The sequence below is a fragment of the Notolepis coatsorum genome (genome assembly GCF_963971535.1).
Source record: "Notolepis coatsorum genome assembly, chromosome: 11".
NCBI classification, from domain to species: Eukaryota; Metazoa; Chordata; class Actinopteri; order Aulopiformes; family Paralepididae; genus Notolepis; species Notolepis coatsorum.
Window position 1 is genome coordinate 4,590,215 of NC_140175.1, and position 19,436 is coordinate 4,609,650.

A 19,436-nucleotide genomic window follows, 5' to 3' on the forward strand; every position below is an offset into this window, starting at 1 on the left:
TAGTAATATATTTTCACTGTAGAAGTATAGGGTCTTAGCACAGTAGAAGTATAGTATATGTTTACAGTAGAAGTACAGTATAGTATCTGTTTACAGTATAAGTACAGTATAGTATCTGTTTACAGTATAAGTACAGTATAGTATCATTTTACAGTAGAAGTACAGTATAGTATCTGTTTACAGTAGAAATACAGTATATTATCTGTTTACAGTATGAGTACAGTCTATTATATGTTTACAGTAGAAGTACAGTATATTATCTTGTTTACAGTATAGTATATTTTTACAGTAGAAGTACAGTATAGTATCTGTTTACAGTAGAAGTACAGTATATTATATGTTTACAGTAAAAGTACAGTATGGTATCTTTTTACAGCAGAAGTACAGTATAGTATCTGTTTACAGTATAAGTACAGTATATTATATGTTTACAGTAAAAGTACAGTATAGTATTTTTTTACAGCAGAAGTACAGTATAGTATCTGTTTACAGTAGAAGTACAGTATATTATATGTTTACAGTAAACGTACAGTATAGTATCTTTTTACAGCAGAAGTACAGTATAGTATCTGTTTACAGTAAAAGTACAGTATGATATCTGTTTACTAACCAAGCTAACCTGAACCAAGCTAACCTAAACCAAGCTAAGCTGAAGCAAGCTAACCTGAACCAAGCTAACCTGAACCAAGCTAAACTTACCTGAAATAGTCGCTGCAGTCACACAGGAGGGCCTTGTGGGCATTCAACTCAGTGCTGTTGACTTTAATAACCACATCACAGAACCTTCCCTCCAGACACAGCTCATTAAGGATTGTACAGGACATTGTTTCCTTTTCCATGTGGTGATTTTAAAATGGTATCTACAGAATATATTCAAGCTTACAGAGAAGTAGCCGGAAACAACAAGTGAGATCTTCACTTGTCTTCTGAGATCTGAGATCCTCTTCTTCTTCTTCTTATTTGAATTTCCGGCAGAGTAGACGCATCGAGGCGTATTACTGCCCTCCGCAATTCTTTTTATGGGCTCTTCTTCTTCTCCTTCTTATCCTTCTTCACCTTCTTTTTCTTCTTCTACTGGACCCCGTCATCAACTACATTGTCCATTGGAGTGCAGCTACTGCTGCTACTTCCTGTCTGAGCCCCCCTCCGCGGGACCCTCCTTGCCCCCTGCTATCTTATCCTGGGCTGCTTTGTCCTCTAAGAGAATTGTTGAATATATACTGTACACAAATGTCCTAGAATGTTCTATTATGACATCATACTGTGACATCACAAATGTTCTAGAATGTTATATTATGACATCATACTGTGACATCACAAATGTTCTAGAATGTTCTATTATGACATCATACTGTAACATCACAAATGTCCTAGAATGTTCTATTATGACATCATACTGTGACATCACAAATGTTCTACAATGTTATATTATGACATCATACTGTGACATCACAAATGTTCTAGAATGTTCTATTATGACATCATACTGTGACATCATAAATGTTCTAGAATGTTTGATTATGACATCATACTGTGACATCACAAATGTTCTAGAATGTTCTATTATGACATCATACTGTAACATCACAAATGTTCTAGAATGTTTGATTATGACATCATACTGTGACATCACAAATGTCTAGAATGTTTGATTATGACATCATACTGTGACATCCAGTGATGGGAATAACGGCGTTATAAATAGCGGCGTTACTAACAGCGTTAGTTTTTTCAGTAACAAGTAATCTAACGGATTACTCTTCCAATCTTAATAACGCTGTTACCGTTACTGCCAAAAAATGCGGCACGTGACTATAATTGAAGCTGTTTTTTCATCAGACAGATCTCTGCGCCGAGAAGCAATACTTTTTTTCCTTGGTTAGTGGGCAGTGCGCGATTGGCTGAGGTTGAGTAAAATGTCATGGTAAGCCAATCAGAGGTAGAGGTGGGCGGGTGTTCGAAAGAACCCAGAGTCTGACACACAGCGACAACACAACTCAGTCAACGACAGACCGCGGTTCTGTGTACGTTTTGATAGTTTGTTTGGCAAGCCCAAATAATCCAAAACTAATCCAACACAAGTGAGCAGTCAACGATTCTTATATCTGTATGTTGTGTATGTCATAAATGTCATGAATTGAAAATGGGGGACCCTGATGTAGACAAGACGAAAGGCTCTCTGGTCTGCATCCCCATAACAATAGACCTATCTCTAAGCCACGCCCCCTTTGAAAAGTCGGACAAACCAAGTTGACCGTGAATGACTGTTGAAGATGGCCGCAGGTAGCCCCTTTCCTGACTGTGATGCAAGCCTTGCTTCACAGTCACGAAAGGGGCTAGGCCGCGGGGGGAGCTCAAGTTCAATTGTCAGATTTACCACAGCAGGTAATAGACCCGTTTTTTAAAGATAACACAAATATTTCATCTAGAAGCAGACAGACGGTTACAATATGCAGTGGAAAAGTACATTCATGAGATACACATTTACCTTAGACCTCCATGGTGATGCAAGCATTAGCTATATACAGTATAACGTTAGCTAGCTACTCTAAAGCATTACTTACAGTTGACTTGATTGAAGATTACAAGAACTATGACGATAATCCATGATTACTACTATTGCTGATACATTTTAGTTTAGGCTAGTGGTCCAACGCAGTATACGAGCTCTCTCACTCACCCGGTATACTGAGTGGGTGGGGCAGGGCTAAAGTCAGGCAGACATTGGATTTGCATATATGTCAAAGCCACTGTGTAGGCCAGTAGCTAGACCCGACAGCTGTGTCATTTATGTAACTCTAGTGACAGGCAGGCTACTACATCTATTCAATGAGTAGCATTGGTGGCAAAAGCCAAACTGAACCGCAAAAACGGAGACCAGTGATCCCCACCTACACACCTAACATGTAGTTTCAAAGCACAATAAAAACACAGATACATTTTGTAATAAAGGCAAAATGGAGCTCATTCACAGTTTATTGGAAAATAAATTGGCACCGTCATGCAGTTTGATATGAAAGAATAATAGCCTAGTTACAACATCCGATACATTTCTACAGTGAATAGTTAATACTATGCATAACACAGTTAACCGTAACATGTATCTTTCTGCCTTTAGGAAAGAGTCAGGAATCAGTGAGGAAATATATAAGACACTGAGAGGAATGAGAGGCACACATATAAGCTACATCGTTAACCAGACCCCTATACTGGTAGCAGTAGGTGGAAAGGACTACCCGTGTACTGATGACACAACATTATACAGTGCAGCTACATCTGAGCAAGATGTAACTGACACCTTAAACAGGGCCATAACAGACATTTATGAATGGATTGAGTGCAACAAGTTGGTGTTAAATATCTCTAAGACAAACGCCATTGTGCTTGGATCTAGACACATGTTGGGCATGCATCCTCAGTTAAAACTGTCAATTGGCACCACACAAATTGAACAAGTGAACACAATAAAACTTCTCGTAGTTACTATTGATAGCTCCTTATCTTGGTCTAAACATATAAATAATATTGTCATTAAAATGGGAAGAGGAATTTTTATGACTAGGAAATGTTCTGCTTTTATCACTCATCATAATGAAATCCGTTATTCATTCTTTGGTTTTGTCTCATTTAGAATACTGCCCTGTTATCTGGTCGTCGGCTACAAAATCGAATTAAAAAAAGTTGCAGGTTGCTCAGAATAAAGCGGCTCATCTGGTACTAGGCTGTTCATACAGGACAAGTATTGGTTTTATGCATGAACATCTGGCATGGCTGATGGTTGAAGATAAAGTATCGATGAGTCTTCTAATGCTACTGCGGAACATTATTAGCACTGGTAAGCCATCTAGCTTGGCTCAGCAGTTAGAAATGACTTCTGAACATGGTTACAACACTAGAGGGGCCGCTGCTGGTAACATCAGAACAAAATCAGCACCAAAATCAAATTTTCTCAAACTCACTGGCATATATAGGTCAATAGCACTCTGGAATGCTCTGCCGAAAAACATCTCATCCACAATACATAATACAATTACTTTCAAAACAGAGATAGAGATATCTCGCAAACATGTCAAGTATGTAACTGTTATCTGTGTATTATCTTTTTTTTTGTTTGACTGGAATGTTAGATTTTATAATGTGAATTTGTATATTTGTATTACATTTTAATTTGTGTTTTGTTTTAATTTTTTATTCGTATTTGTTGTTGTTCATTTGTATTGTATTTGTTTTGTCCAGGACCCCAGGAAGACTAGAGGCTCTTTCATGAGTCTCTAATGGGGATCCTTTAATAAACATAAACATAAACATACCCCATTGGTTGTGGCTTGAGCTATCAGGTAATGGTATTCTTGGCTGGAAGTTAGACAGCGTGCTCACTGGTTGATGTTTGTCAACCTTGTGTTAGGGATCCTCTCTGACACAATTTGAAATGTATTTATCTTTGATATAGCACGTTCAACATGTATCCTGTGTGCAGCCACTTTTGTCAGGCAGACATCTGTAGAGGGCATCTGCCTTTTTCCTCTGACGAAGGGTGGGATGCAGGCACGTGCACACATAGAGCCCAAGGGGTGCTTGAGCACCTGCCTTTTTGAGCCTCATAAAAAAAGTGCCCTTTCTGAAAAAAATATATATAATTTTTTTCCCCGTTATGCATAGACTGCCCTTCCAACTGAAAAATGTCAGGATAGAATAAAAATATTAGGTAAAGAGAGATGTCCCATATTCCATTGCAGTTTGCACGGCCTCCTCAGCGTGCTTCTCCGCGGACCTATATATTTTATGCATAGCGTGGGTGGTGAATGAATGAAAACTTTATTTAACAGATTGCAGAATGGGTACAATACAGTACGGCTCAATACATACAATTGTTAAGGGGATGCAGACCTGAGAAAGACGTTTGTCTTGTTTCCATCAGGGTCCCCCATTTTCAATTCATATAGACATTTATGACATACACAACATACATGACATTTATGGCATAGGGACATATAGGTATTTAGTACTGATACATTTGTGACATAGGCGGTATTCAAATATACAGTACTGTTACCCCTAGATCCTGACAGAGTATATACATATGATGGGGAGGGGACTGTACATTAGGAGGGGGTGGGTGGGTGGGAGGGAAATATACATACGGCGGGGACTCGGGGAGGGAATATATACATGCGGTGGGGAGGAGACTGTCTATTAGGAGGTGGTGGGGGTTTTGGGCATTTACGGTGGCCAGTTTCGAATTGCAGCCTCCCGTAGGTGCTCTTTAAGATGGTGATGATGATGATGATAGAAACCGCTGTGGCCCATACAGTTGAATGCTGGTATTACACTCACTGAGGGACACGAAGAAGTCAAGTCCGATGGGATTTGGGAATCTCAAATACAAATCGGGATTGGAATAAAAAATGCATTTATATTAAACAATACAGAATATACAGCACTTCTTGGGGTCTGTAGGGTAAGCACTTATTCCCTCCCCCCTGAACATTTATGGAGATGTATGGGCCTTTTAAGTCAGTGATAAAAGTGTCTTTCAAGGATAAGTGAGCCCCTGCACTGATTATTATAGTTCAATATTAAATATTTGATCACCAAAACCCCCCAAAAAACATAAAAAGGGGGCCCCCCCGCCCGAAAAGGGCCCTTAAAAACCGGGTTAAAACACACACAGGTATAGTGCCCTTTTCAGCCTTTGAGCCCCTCTAAAGTCCTGTGCACGGCCCTGGTACATTGTATATTACTATTGCACTTTGGTTGGATGCCAGACTTATTTTGGTTATACTGTACTTGTCCTGCATGATGATGATACATTTTAATCTAATCTAATATAAATAATATATATTTATCTTGCTTCCTTTCTGGTCCCGGAGGTTATTTAACAGTCATGTTGTATCTTTCGGTGTTCTCATGAAATATGGAGCGGTTTAGTGCCGCTGACTGTCCCTGTCGCAGGTAATGGATCTGGAGATTAAATAATCATGAGCAGCGATAATGTTGAGCGAAGTTAAAATTGTTAGCGTAGCGCTGGATGGTGTTAGTGTAGCGATGGAAGGTGTTAGCGTAGCGATGGAAGGTGTTAGCGTAGCGCTGGATGCTGTTAGCGTAGCGCTGGAAGCTGTTAGTGTAGCGCTGGAAGCTGTTAGCGTAGCGATGGAAGCTGTTAGTGTAGCGCTGGAAGCTGTTAGCGTAGCGATGGATGCTGTTAGCGGAGCGCTGGATGCTGTTAGCGCAGCGATGGACACTGTTAGCGTAGCGATGGACACTGTTAGCGTAGCGCTGGATGCTGTTAGCGTAGCGCTGGATGGTGTTAGCGTAGCGATGGACGCTCTTAGCGGAGCGCTGGATGCTGTTAGCGTAGCGCTGGACACTTAGCGTAGCGCTGGAAGCTGTTAGCGTAGCGATGGATGCTGTTAGCGTAGCGCTGGACACTGTTAGCGCTGGATGCTGTTAGCGTAGCGATGGAAGCTGTTAGCGTAGCGCTGGATGGTGTTAGCGTAGCGCTGGATGCTGTTAGCGGAGCGCTGGATGCTGTTAGCGTAGCGCTGGACACTGTTAGCGCTGGATGCTGTTAGCGTAGCGATGGAAGCTGTTAGCGTAGCGCTGGATGGTGTTAGCGTAGCGATGGACGCTCTTAGCGGAGCGCTGGATGGTGTTAGCGTAGCGCTGGAAGCTGTTAGCGTAGCGATGGACACTGTTAGCGTAGCGCTGGATGCTGTTAGCGTAGCGCTGGATGCTGTTAGCGTAGTGCTGGATGCTGTTAGCGTAGCGATGGATGCTGTTAGCGGAGCGCTGGATGCTGTTAGCGTAGCGCTGGATGGTGTTAGCGTAGCGATGGACGCTGTTAGCGTAGCGCTGGATGCTGTTAGCGTAGCGCTGGATGGTGTTAGCGTAGCGATGGACGCTCTTAGCGGAGCGCTGGATGCTGTTAGCGTAGCGCTGGAAGCTGTTAGCGTAGCGCTGGATGCTGTTAGCGTAGCGATGGATGCTGTTAGTGTAGCGCTGGATGCTGTTAGCGTAGCGATGGAAGCTGTTAGCGTAGCGCTGGATGGTGTTAGCGTAGCGATGGACGCTCTTAGCGGAGCGCTGGATGCTGTTAGCGTAGTGCTGGATGGTGTTAGCGTAGCGCTGGAAGCTGTTAGCGGAGCACTGGATGCTGTTAGCGTAGCGCTGGACGCTGTTAGCGCTGGAAGCTGTTAGCGTAGCGATGGACACTTAGCGTAGCGCTGGATGCTGTTAGCGTAGCGCTGGACACTGTTAGCGTAGCGATGGAAGCTGTTAGCGTAGCGCTGGATGCTGTTAGCGTAGCGCTGGATGCTGTTAGCGTAGCGCTGGACACTGTTAGCGTAGCGATGGAAGCTGTTAGCGTAGCGCTGGATGCTGTTAGCGTAGCGCTGGATGCTGTTAGCGTAGCGCTGGACGCTGTTAGCGCTGGAAGCTGTTAGTGTAGCGCTGGAAGCTGTTAGCGTAGCGCTGGATGCTGTTAGCGTAGCGCTGGAAGCTGTTAGCGTAGCGCTGGAAGCTGTTAGCGTAGTGCTGGATGGTGTTAGCGTAGCGATGGACACTTAGCGTAGCGCTGGATGCTGTTAGCGGAGCGCTGGATGCTGTTAGCGTAGCGATGGATGCTGTTAGCGTAGCGATGGACACTGTTAGCGTAGTGCTGGATGCTGTTAGCGTAGCGATGGACACTGTTAGCGTAGCGCTGGAAGCTGTTAGCGTAGCGATGGAAGCTGTTAGCGTAGCGCTGGACGCTGTTAGCGTAGCGATGGACGCTGTTAGCGTAGCGCTGGATGCTGTTAGCGTAGCGATGGAAGCTGTTAGCGTAGTGCTGGACACTGTTAGCGTAGCAATGGACACTGTTAGCGTAGCGCTGGATGCTGTTAGCGTAGCGCTGGAAGCTGTTAGCGTAGCGCTGGATGCTGTTAGCGTAGCGCTGGAAGCTGTTAGCGTAGCGCTGGAAGCTGTTAGCGTAGCGCTGGATGCTGTTAGCGTAGCGCTGGAAGCTGTTAGCGTAGCGCTGGAAGCTGTTAGCGTAGCGCTGGATGTTGTTAGCGTAGCGCTGGAAGCTGTTAGCGTAGCGCTGGATGCTGTTAGCGTAGCGCTGGATGGTGTTAACGTAGCGATGGATGCTGTTAGCGTAGCGATGGATGCTGTTAGCGTAGCGCTGGATGGTGTTAGCGTAGCGCTGGATGGTGTTAGCGTAGCGATGGATGCTGTTAGCGTAGCGATGGATGCTGTTAGCGTAGCGCTGGATGGTGTTAGCGTAGCGCTGGATGCTGTTAGCGTAGCGATGGATGCTGTTAGCGTAGCGCTGGATGGTGTTAGCGTAGCGCTGGATGGTGTTAGCGTAGCGCTGGATGGTGTTAGCGTAGCGCTGGATGGTGTTAGCGTAGCGCTGGAAGCTGTTAGCGTAGCGCTGGATGCTGTTAGCGCTGGAAGCTGTTAGCGTAGCGCTGGAAGCTGTTAGCGGAGCGCTGGATGCTGTTAGCGTAGCGATGGATGCTGTTAGCGTAGCGCTGGACACTGTTAGCGATGGATGCTGTTAGCGTAGCGATGGAAGCTGTTAGCGTAGCGCTGGATGCTGTTAGCGTAGCGCTGGACGCTGTTAGCGCTGGAAGCTGTTAGTGTAGCGCTGGAAGCTGTTAGCGTAGCGCTGGATGCTGTTAGCGTAGCGCTGGAAGCTGTTAGCGTAGCGCTGGAAGCTGTTAGCGTAGCGCTGGATGGTGTTAGCGTAGCGATGGACACTTAGCGTAGCGCTGGATGCTGTTAGCGGAGCGCTGGATGCTGTTAGCGTAGCGATGGATGCTGTTAGCGTAGTGCTGGATGCTGTTAGCGTAGCGATGGACACTGTTAGCGTAGCGCTGGAAGCTGTTAGCGTAGCGCTGGATGGTGTTAGCGTAGCGCTGGAAGCTGTTAGCGGAGCGCTGGATGCTGTTAGCGTAGCGATGGATGCTGTTAGCGTAGTGCTGGATGCTGTTAGCGTAGCGATGGACACTGTTAGCGTAGCGCTGGATGGTGTTAGCGTAGCGCTGGATGGTGTTAGCGTAGCGCTGGATGGTGTTAGCGTAGTGCTGGAAGCTGTTAGCGTAGCGCTGGATGCTGTTAGCGTAGCGCTGGACGCTGTTAGCGCTGGAAGCTGTTAGCGTAGCGCTGGATGCTGTTAGCGTAGCGATGGACACTTAGCGTAGCGATGGATGCTGTTAGCGTAGCGATGGAAGCTGTTAGCGTAGCGCTGGACGCTGTTAGCGTAGCGGTGGACGCTGTTAGCGTAGCGCTGGATGCTGTTAGCGTAGCGATGGACGCTCTTAGCGGAGCGCTGGATGGTGTTAGGCTGGAGTATAAAAGGGCTTGTTTGAGATTACTTTAGGCTCGCCTTGGAAACAAGCGAGAGTAGCCGATTACAGCCAGGATTCAGAAAAGATGGCAGATATCGCGTTCACGCTCAAAAAAACGTTTCTGAGCCATTGGGCGCTTTGCGCAGACCAGAGCAAGTAATTTGCCATCATGCATGGCGTCGAGCAGTCGGCTGAGAGGTACTGCGTCGCCTAGCCCTGAAGACTGCAAGTGCCTTGCTCCCGTGAGATTTCCTGCGACCCGCGCAGTCAGATTTCTGTAGAGCAAGTCGGACGACATTCTAACCGTCATGCAACGCACTTGGCATCCTTTTTTCTTTTTTTTCGAATTTCCGATTCTAAACACTCGCGCGGACCTGCCTATGTCTCCCTGGCACCGCTGCCTACATTATAATTGCAATGATGATTGAATCCCGACAGGTGGCAGTATCACCTACCTTTTGAACTGGGTCTCTCAGTTGTCTTTCAGTGCCTCGGGCTGCAGGAATCCCCTCCCCCTCAAAGTGAGCAGCACACAGCCATCTGTCGTCGATTTGCTCGCCTGAAACCTATTGTTTTCCGTATTATAGCCAGGCCCAATGCACACCACATTATTCATTTTGGAGTACCTTCTGACAAAGGTAAGGTCTATTTTACCAAACCTAAAACATGCTTTTGTATTGATCACAGCGTCGTATTTTACTGAACCTAAACATGCTTTTGTATTGATCACAGCGTCGTATTTTACTGAACCTAAACATGCTTTTGGTAACGATCGCAGCTTCGTAAAACGACCCCCCCCCCCCCCCTTGATGACTTTGTGAAGACACATCTATATGGTATATACCTTTGATTTGGAAATAATATAGGTTTCAGGCGAGCAACCCGAACGATTTGCGCATATGCATATAACACGTCATATCTCACGATCTAGGAAAACGAGACTGGATTATTTCGAAACGGGGCGATGTTTAGCGTGGAATAGCGCATAAACGAAAGTATGTAGAAATGAACTGTTTTGTCCCTGTTGGCCTATAAATAGTGCCTGTCAAATGAGCCATACTATTGTCTCCATAGCTATAATATAGAATATACGATGGGTCCGCAAACATCGTGAGAATGGTCAATAACGCTGGCGCCAGGGAGTAAAGATGGGAAAACAGCGTGGCAGTCAATGAGTTAATGTATTGCGTAATTTCAATGTGGAATTAAGGAATATCAAAATAAAAGCACACGTTGTTGAACTTGATCATGCATATTTATTAGAAAATGTAATTACAGCACTATGTTATCAATACACATTTATAAAACAAGGCATATTTAGCCAAAATATGTTGCCAGAACATAAAAAAAAAGAAAACGTTTTTTCTTTTAATTGTTTTTACTTGCCATTTGCGCTACCTACCCACGACCCCACTTTGGGTCGCAACCCATAGTTTGAGAACCGCTGCTTTAAAGGAACAACCCGTCCGCTCCCTCACATGCCTTCTTTAAAGGAACACTCCACCAAAAAAATAAAGCAAATTTATTATGCCCCATAATCTCAAGAACATATCCCAAAACTATAAACCTATTTTGTGGAAATTAATTTATATTGAGTTTATAGTATGTTTTGTGTTATGGAGGTGGAACGTGTGATGTCATAATATACCCACTTATACACCTGCATATAACCCATATAACTCTGTATGATAGCATGTACAATAATGCTGTGTATATATATATATATTTATTCTTACCTATCCAGATCTGTCTGTACATACCTGCATGTAATCCTTTTTTATTAATACTACATCTATATCTGTACATATCCTTTACATACTCTTACTAGTTACGCTGCTGGCCAGTATGACTTACTACCATAGTGTCTTTATACCTGTATCACTGTACATATTAATACTACAACTCTGTACATGCATCTGATTAGCACTATTACTCAGTAGTACTCATTTATATATTTGATATCCAGTTTAACCACCTGTACATTGTATATATCACTATTGCACTTTACTGCTACATTTGCACTCTGGTTGGATGCAAAACTTATTTTGGTTGTACTGTACTTGTGCTGTATGACAATACATTTGATATCTAATCTAAAAGTTGGAATGTGTGATGTCATTATGATGTCACATACAATACAACTCATGCCATGTTGATATTCAGAGTTCTCTTCCTATATACGGCAGGACACAGCGAAACACAACCAGTAGAGATGAGTATTCGTTTCATAGTACTTGTATTGAACCGAGTAATGTATACAGTACATACAAAAACAGTGACATGATTTTACCATCCAGGCCCGTCTGTAAAGGGTCTCAACACGTTCACTCAGGGTTCCCACAGACTTTTCAAAATGAAATTCAAGGACTTTCAAGTACTTTTCCAAGCACTATTTTTCATTTTAAAAGGGCATTTAAAAGGATACAATTAACTTTGAAATGCTGTTTTTTTTTTTATAGAGAAAAGAAAATCTGATTCAATATGTATGGCTTAAAACCAATTTCCGACAACTAGTTAGTTAAAAAAAATAAAATAAAAAAAGACATTTCTTGATTCTGAAATTTTTGTATCACGGATGAACAAAACGTTCAATACAAACGGTTGTTTTGAATTTCAAGGACTTTTTAAGCACCTTGTTAAAAAATTGGCTGTTTTCAAGGAATTCCAGGCCTTGACTTTTCTTTTTCAAAAATCAAGCACTTTAAAAGCACTTCAAGGACCTCGTGCGAACCCTGTTTCCTGAACGTTACCCAGAAGCCCTTTGTAGACGGCGACCCGGACAAGAGCGTACGTAGAAAACATTGCACTGATCAGACGCGGGACACGTATCTCGAGTAGAAACATAATGTGCTTCAGTCGACGTCTATATACAAGTGCGTTCCCTTCCCCCGGACTGCCCTACAGTATTACAGTATATTGACATCATCATACAACGTCAATCTTCAAAAATAAAATAAAGTACACGTGAGATATTTGTAGCTGAGTTTTGTTCGACGGCACCACGAGCGGCTCTATGACCAGTATTTACAAAGACACGCGGTCAGTCGCATTTGTTACGGTGCGGGCGGCACGGTGATGTAGGGGTTAACACTGTCGCCTCACAGCTAGCAGACTCAATTTCATCGGCGACACAAACGAAACGTTGCATGCGTGTGTTCCTGTGTGTGTGTGCCGCCAATCGCATGTGTGTCACTGTGTGATAAATAAAGACTTTCTTCAAAAGTCCAGTTTATGTTATGTTTATGTTATGCATCTATTATACACGGTTACACGACGGGGAGATTCAATATGATCCACACTTGTGCTTAAGAGCATGATACACTAATACACGTCTCTGTACAGGTACACTTTCGGACAATATGAAACCCACAGTCGTCGGTACATTAAAATAGGACAGTAAGTACTAATCTGTGTCGACCTTTTTGCTTTGGAAGGACAGTTGTTCTAAGTGTCTTTAATTCTAAAAAGATGAATCTTTAAAGTGAACAGTGCAAATATACTAAGCTACAAGAGCTTCTGGAACACTAGCATGTATCTGTACTGACTACTAAAGTACTACAGTAGTACTACGTATCATGTATCTGTACTGACTAGGGATGTCCGATATTATCGGCCGACCGATATTATCGGCCGATATCGGCAGTAAAATGTGATATCGGAAAATATCGGTATAAAAATATAAAAATAAAAAACCTTTATTTACCCAGGCAAGCAAGTAAGAACCAATTATTATTTTATTTATTGTCAAAAGTATGCATGTTGGTTTAATTCAACAACAAGAGATATGTAATGTTAATTTTAACTTTTTTAATTATCATATTTTGCACAGATAATGCTTACATTTAGAAAGCCTTTTGAATGCATCCAGTGAAATTATTAATTACCTGAAATTATTCAGTTTTTTGGGGGGGAAACCCTGCATATATCGGTATCGGTTGATATCGGTATCGGTATCGGTATCGAAATTAAGAGTTGGACAATATCGGAATATCGGTATCGGTAAAAAAGCCAATATCGAGCATCCCTAGTACTGACTACTAAAGTACTACAGTAGTACTATGTATCATGTATGAAGCTATAGCCAAACATCAAGGCTACTTCTCTCTCTCTCTCTCTCTCTCCCTCTCTCTCTCCCTCCCTCCGTCTCTCCCTCTCTCTCTCTCCCTCCGTCTCTCTCTCCCTCTCTCTCTCTCTCCGAGAGGTGTCAGTTAGATTTCCATGCTGTCACTTCCCACCCCCCCCCCCCCCCCTTCAAAGCCTCATGTAACTAATCTCAATGTTCCCCGAGCTGAAGAACCATATAACCATATAACTATATCCACATAACCATATAACTATAACCATATAACCATATAACCATTTAACCATATAACCACATAACCACATAACCATATAACAGGAGAGAGAGAGAGAGAGAGGAGAGAGATGAGAGAGAGAGGAGAGAAGAGAGGTGTGCAGAGAGGTGTGTGCGTGTGTGAGCGCCTCGAGTCGCGAGTGTGTGTGTAAAAGCACAGCCCCGCTCCTCGTGCAGACAGAGAGAGAGAGAGAGAGAGACGAGAGAGGAGCGATAGAGAAAACAGCAAACAAGATTAGTTTGCGATGTTTAAATTCCTCGAAAAAAAAAAAATATATATATATAATTTCTCGAGTACCGATAGCAGAACGGTTAAGTTAAAATAGTTTTAATATTTTTTTTTAAACGTGGACATTGGTGTCTAGGGCACGCACCCGCGCCCGACTACGGCAACGACTCGCGTGAGGTTAGATGGCACCGTTCCAAGGGACTTTTGACAACGAAAACACCTTTTGAGCGTTTGCCGTAGTCGGGCGCTAAATGCCAGCTAAAACGTCGTTGCCATACGACTCAAACGAAATCATTCGAAGAAAATGCAACGTTGTTGTTTTCCTCTGGTGTAGCCCTGGCATCAGAGACACTGGAATGTGATCAGAAAGATCTGGAATGTATCAGAGAGCAGAGCGCGCTGTTAGAAAGTGTCTTGTTGGAAGTGAGTTAGTCTGGTGCTTAGAATTCCCTTCATTCCTTCTTCGTATGTTGCTAAGCAACACGTGAAACAAGCAAGAAATAGTCATAAAAAAACAAGCATATAATAAAAAAACACAAGTGACAAGTGCAGAGGACGGAGCGCCTTTCCTTCTCGACGTCAATATGTCAACGTCAATATGTCAACATCAATACGTCAACATCAATACGTCAACATCAATATTGCACCAAAGTAGCAGAGTTGTCGTGTGTCCAGATCGTGTCTATTCCTTTCCTAACGCATTTATGCTTCCGCGTTCGCGTTTTTTGCGAATCTGATTGGCCACTGCCGTTTCTGGTGCGATCCGATTGGCCACTGACGTTTCTGGTCAGGTGATATGTGCGCCCAATCGCGTGACGCGCCCATTTCCGCCTCGACCAGCAGCAAACGACCTAACGCCTAGTTTATCACTGGTTAAGCTTATAGGCGACTCTTTCGAAGTTGGTTAAGGTTAGAGTTTGGAATCAGGGCTGGCGTTCTATCGCCCTGCTCTAAGACAAACTCTAACCTTAACCAACTTCGAAAGAGTCGCCTAAGCTTAACCGGCGAAAGAACTTGCCGTCACACGATTGGTGCGACCAGAAACAGCAGTGGCCAATCAGAGACGCGAACGATGAAGCATAAATGCGCTAGGAAACGAATAGACACGTCCTCCAGATCAGTTAGGAGTCTTTAGTGGGAGACAGTATTTAGCTTAGGACGGCAGGTGATGTACATAAATATACGATATAAAAATACATAATAGGATATCTGTTGTTGTTGTGCGGCTGCTTCGTGTGCCTATAAGCGTCAGTCACGCTGGACCTCGGCGAGCAGCAGGAGGTGAAGTTACAGATCAGAGATCAGTATCGTGGGTTGGTGAGATAAACGCAGGGGGGGGGGGGGGGGTTCAATGCAGACGTGGTTCCAGAAGGTCCTAGAAGGTCCGGTCTTCGTTGCAGGAGTCCGTGGGGTGTGTCCATTCAGACGTGGCTCTAGAAGGTCCTAGAAGGTCTGGTCGTCGTTGCAGGTGGCGGTGGCGTGTCCGAAGGCCTCGCAGATGTCGCAGTAGGGCCGCTCGGCGGTGGGGTTGCCGTGGTAGGCGGTGTGGGGCACGGGGTCGGGGCTCTGGGCCTGCGTGGGGCAGTCCTCCGTGTCGTGGAGGTCAAAGCAGTCGCAGATGTCACAGAAGAGACGCAGCTTCTTCTTCTCCTGCTTTGACGACACGCCCTCCTCCTCCAACCTGGAGAGAGAGAGAGGGGGGGGAGAGGAGAGAGGAGAGGAGAGAGGAGAGGGAGAGAGGGGGGGAGGAGAGAGGAGAGAGGAGAGGGAGAGAGGGGGGGGGAGAGGAGAGGGAGAGAGGGGGGGGGGAGAGGAGAGGGAGAGAGGGGGGGGGGAGAGAGGAGATAGGAGAGATGGAGAGAGAGAGAGAGAGAGAGGAGAGAGAGGAGATAGGAGAGATGGAGAGAGCGAGAGAGAGGAGAGGGAGGAGAGGGAGGAGAGAGAGGAGAGGGAGGAGAGAGAGGAGAGAGAGGAGATAGAGAGGGAGGAGAGAGATGAGAGAGAGAGGAGAGAAGAGAGAGAGGAGGGAGAGAGAGAAGAGAGAGAGAGGGTGAGAGAGATAGAGAGACAGAGAGAGGAGAGAGAGGAGAGAGATGAGAGAGATAGGGGAGAGAGAGGGGAGAGAGGAGAGAGGAGAGAGAGGAGAGGGAAGAGAGAGAGGAGAGAGGAGAGAGAGAGGGGAGAGAGAAGAGAGAGAGAGGGGAGAGAGGAGAGAGAGAGAGAGGAGAGGGAAGAGAGAGGAGAGAAGAGAGAGAGGAGAGAGAGGAGAGAGAGGGGAGAGAGGAGAGAGAGAGAGGGGAGAGAGGAGAGAGAGAGGAGAGGGAAGAGAGAGGAGAGAAGAGAGAGGAGAGAGAGAGGAGAGAGAGAGGGGAGAGAGGAGAGAGGAGAGAGAGAGAGGAGAGAGAGGAGAGAGAGAGGAGAGAGAGAGAGAGAGGAGAGAGAGGAGAGGGAAGAGAGGGGAGAGAGGGGAGAGAGGAGAGAGAGGGGAGAGGAGAGAGAGGAGAGAGAGGGGAGAGGGGAGAGAGGAGAGAGGAGAGAGAGAGGGGAGAGAGGGGAGAGAGAGGGGAGAGGAGAGGAGAGAGGAGAGAGGGGAGAGAGAGGGGAGAGAGGAGAGAGAAAGAGGGGAGAGAGTGGAGGAGAGAGAGGGGAGAGAGAGGAGATAGAGGAGAGAGAGAGGGGAGAGAGAGAGAGAGAGAGAGAGAGAGAGAGAGAGAGAGAGAGAGAGAGAGAGAGAGAGAGAGAGAGAGAGAGGAGAGAGAGGAGAGGGAAGAGAGAGGAGAGAGGAGATAGAGGAGAGAGAGAGGAGTCCAAAAGGAATAATGAGCGATGCATTGGTTAGATTAACAGCACATTATTAGTTGAAGTGCAGCGTCCCTGTAGCATTTTTTGGGGTTCAGTAACTTGCTCAAGGGCACTTAGATGTAATACCAGCATCTATGTAATACCTTCAGTCACCAGCTCACAACTGGAATACACCCTGCTGTCGAGGGGCGGGGATCGAACCGGCGACGTTTGAGTTGAGAGTATTAGACGCAGCAGACGTGAGGAGAGTTGATACACAGACAGTACAGTGTGGACAGTGGTCACCAACTGTGTTGTGGTGTAAAATATGGTGAGCTGTAATCCTGTGAGCTGTAATGAGCTGTAATGCTGTGAGCTGTAATGAGCTGTAATGCTGTGAGCTGTAATGAGCTGTAATGAGCTGTAATCCTGTGAGCTGTAATGAGCTGTAATGCTGTGAGCTGTAATGAGCTGTAATGAGCTGTAATGCTGTGAGCTGTAATGAGCTGTAATGCTGTGAGCTGTAATGAGCTGTAATGCAGTGAGCTGTAATGAGCTGTAATGCAGTGAGCTGTAATGAGCTGTAATGCAGTGAGCTGTAATGAGCTGTAATGCAGTGAGCTGTAATGAGCTGTAATGAGCTGTAAAGCCCTTCCCATAGTCGAGCGCACCGTACACGGAGCAGACTCCCGCGGGCTCAAAGCGGACCCAAAGGGTACTCAAAGCAGACCCAAAGCAGAGTCCAAGTGCGAAGCTCCTATTTTTTTTTTTTTTTTTTTTATTGATCTTTTCCCCCTCCATTTTCCTCAGATTTTCTCCCCATCCCAATGTTAGTCGTTATGCGAATTCCCAATCCCTTCCTGGTCGCTGCGCACTTACCCCCCACAGTCAGATCATCTGGGAGAGTGGAGGCTACCACGTGCTTCCTCCGACACACGTCCAGCCAATCAACCGCTTCTTTTCACCTGGCAGCGCGGATATTCTCCGAGAGGGCGTAGCGTGTGGGAGGACCACACTATCCCCCTCAAGTCCCATCCGCGCTCAGCAGGCGCCCCGACCGAACTGTAGGAGTCGCTGTTTACAACGACCCGGACCCACCCCGCCAGCTTCTCCCACCCTCTAATACAGCCAATTGTATTAGTGCAGACGGCCAGCCAAGCTGGTGACAACCCCGGAGCTGTGAGCTGGATTCGAACAGGCGAATCCAGCTCACAGCTCCGGGGTTGGTGACGAACGCAATCTCCGCTACGCCACCTAACCGCCCTGAAGCTCCTATTTTCTGACGCGCGGACATCCGCGGCGCCCACTTGTGTGTGTCACACAAAATGCCGCTCGGGGGTTTTGGTTGACATCGACGAACTGCATTTAACGTGACGCCGATCTGCATTTTATTCTGAACACTCGCTCCGTGCCAAGAGAGAGTAGTAGGGCTTGAGATGTTTGAATGGCTTTTCTAAATGAAGTGTGTAAAACTGCCCCCGTTTTATTATCGAAATATTGGAAACGGAGATAACATACTCTTTATTTTGACATCGGATGACGACGACGACATGACAGAAGTTGAACAGCGTGGGGGAAAATTGTGTAAACTGGCGCGAGACATGTGGGAAATTGGTCCGCGGAGGTCCGCTCGACTATGGGAGCACCTTAATGCTGTGAGCTGTAATGCTGTGAGCTGTAATGCTGTGAGCTGTAATGCTGTGAGCTGTAATGCTGTGAGCTGTAATGCTGTGAGCTGTAATGCTGTGAGCTGTAATGAGCTGTAATGCAGTGAGCTGTGATCCTGTGTCTCTCACCCGTCCGCGGCCTCGTTGCCGTTGAACTCAGCCAGGACCATCTTCTTCAGCTTGATCTTCAGCTCCTCGTTCTTCCTCTGAAGGTCCACGATCACACTGTTCAGGAAGTTGATCTGATGGAGAGGGACGACCAGAGTCAGACCACCGACTCACAGGGCTGAGAGCCGAAACGTTGTGACCTTCGTTCGCTACGTTGGCATTCGAATTCTAAATCAACATTCCAATTTTTTATTTTTAATAAAATTTTTATATATATATATATTTTTTTTTTAAATATTTTTTTTATATATTCTGTTTAAACCAATGGGGTTTTTCTTCACAGTTGCAGATAAAGATTAGGCTACACTAATATTATAGTATTAAAACTGATGAGTTATATTCATTAAAGAAAGTTGATTTAATAAAAAAAGAAAATACTCGTTTAATCAGATGAATCACTTTATTCAAATTGAGGATTTAGTTTGAGGATATTTAGTAAAATTATTATTAACTTATTATAAATAAATTATAAATTCTTTTGAATTTTTTGAATTTTTCTTTTTCATCCGTTCGAAAAACCCAGACGAAGATCGAAGCCCAAAAACAGACTTCGGGGACGGACAGCTCTACCACTGACCACGCTGTCTGTGGTTCACAGAAGCCAAATGAGGAGCTTGAGTATTACAGAAAGGGACATAGGACGTCAGGTTTGGTAGAGAAGAGAAGATATTTTGTCCACTGGGAGACTCAGTACAGAGAGACTCAGAAGGAGCTTCTATCCCCAGGCCATCAGGATGCTCAACGACAATAACACTATGTGACAACCCATCCTCTATCTACACTCACTGCACACACATCCACACGTACACACTCACTTTAAACAAACACTCACCGTACCACTCACTTTAGACACTTTAACACACTTTATATGTATCTATTATTTTGCACTACATTCATACCTCAAG

General features: G+C 45.0%; 1 protein-coding gene across 2 annotated transcripts in view; it reads right to left on the bottom strand.

The window, feature by feature from the left end:
- Window positions 1-14,852: 14,852 nt before the first annotated feature.
- clip1b (CAP-GLY domain containing linker protein 1b) overlaps window positions 14,853-19,436 on the bottom strand; it is a 92,700-nt gene continuing 88,116 nt past the window's right edge. For both annotated transcript variants that reach the window (XM_084324228.1, XM_084324227.1), the window contains 2 exons: window positions 18,493-18,605; window positions 14,853-15,596 (listed from right to left, as the gene is read on the bottom strand). In XM_084324228.1, coding sequence (XP_084180354.1) covers window positions 15,359-15,596; window positions 18,493-18,605 — 351 coding nt within the window. In that variant the 3' untranslated portion in view covers window positions 14,853-15,358. The remainder of the gene's footprint in view (window positions 15,597-18,492; window positions 18,606-19,436) is intronic.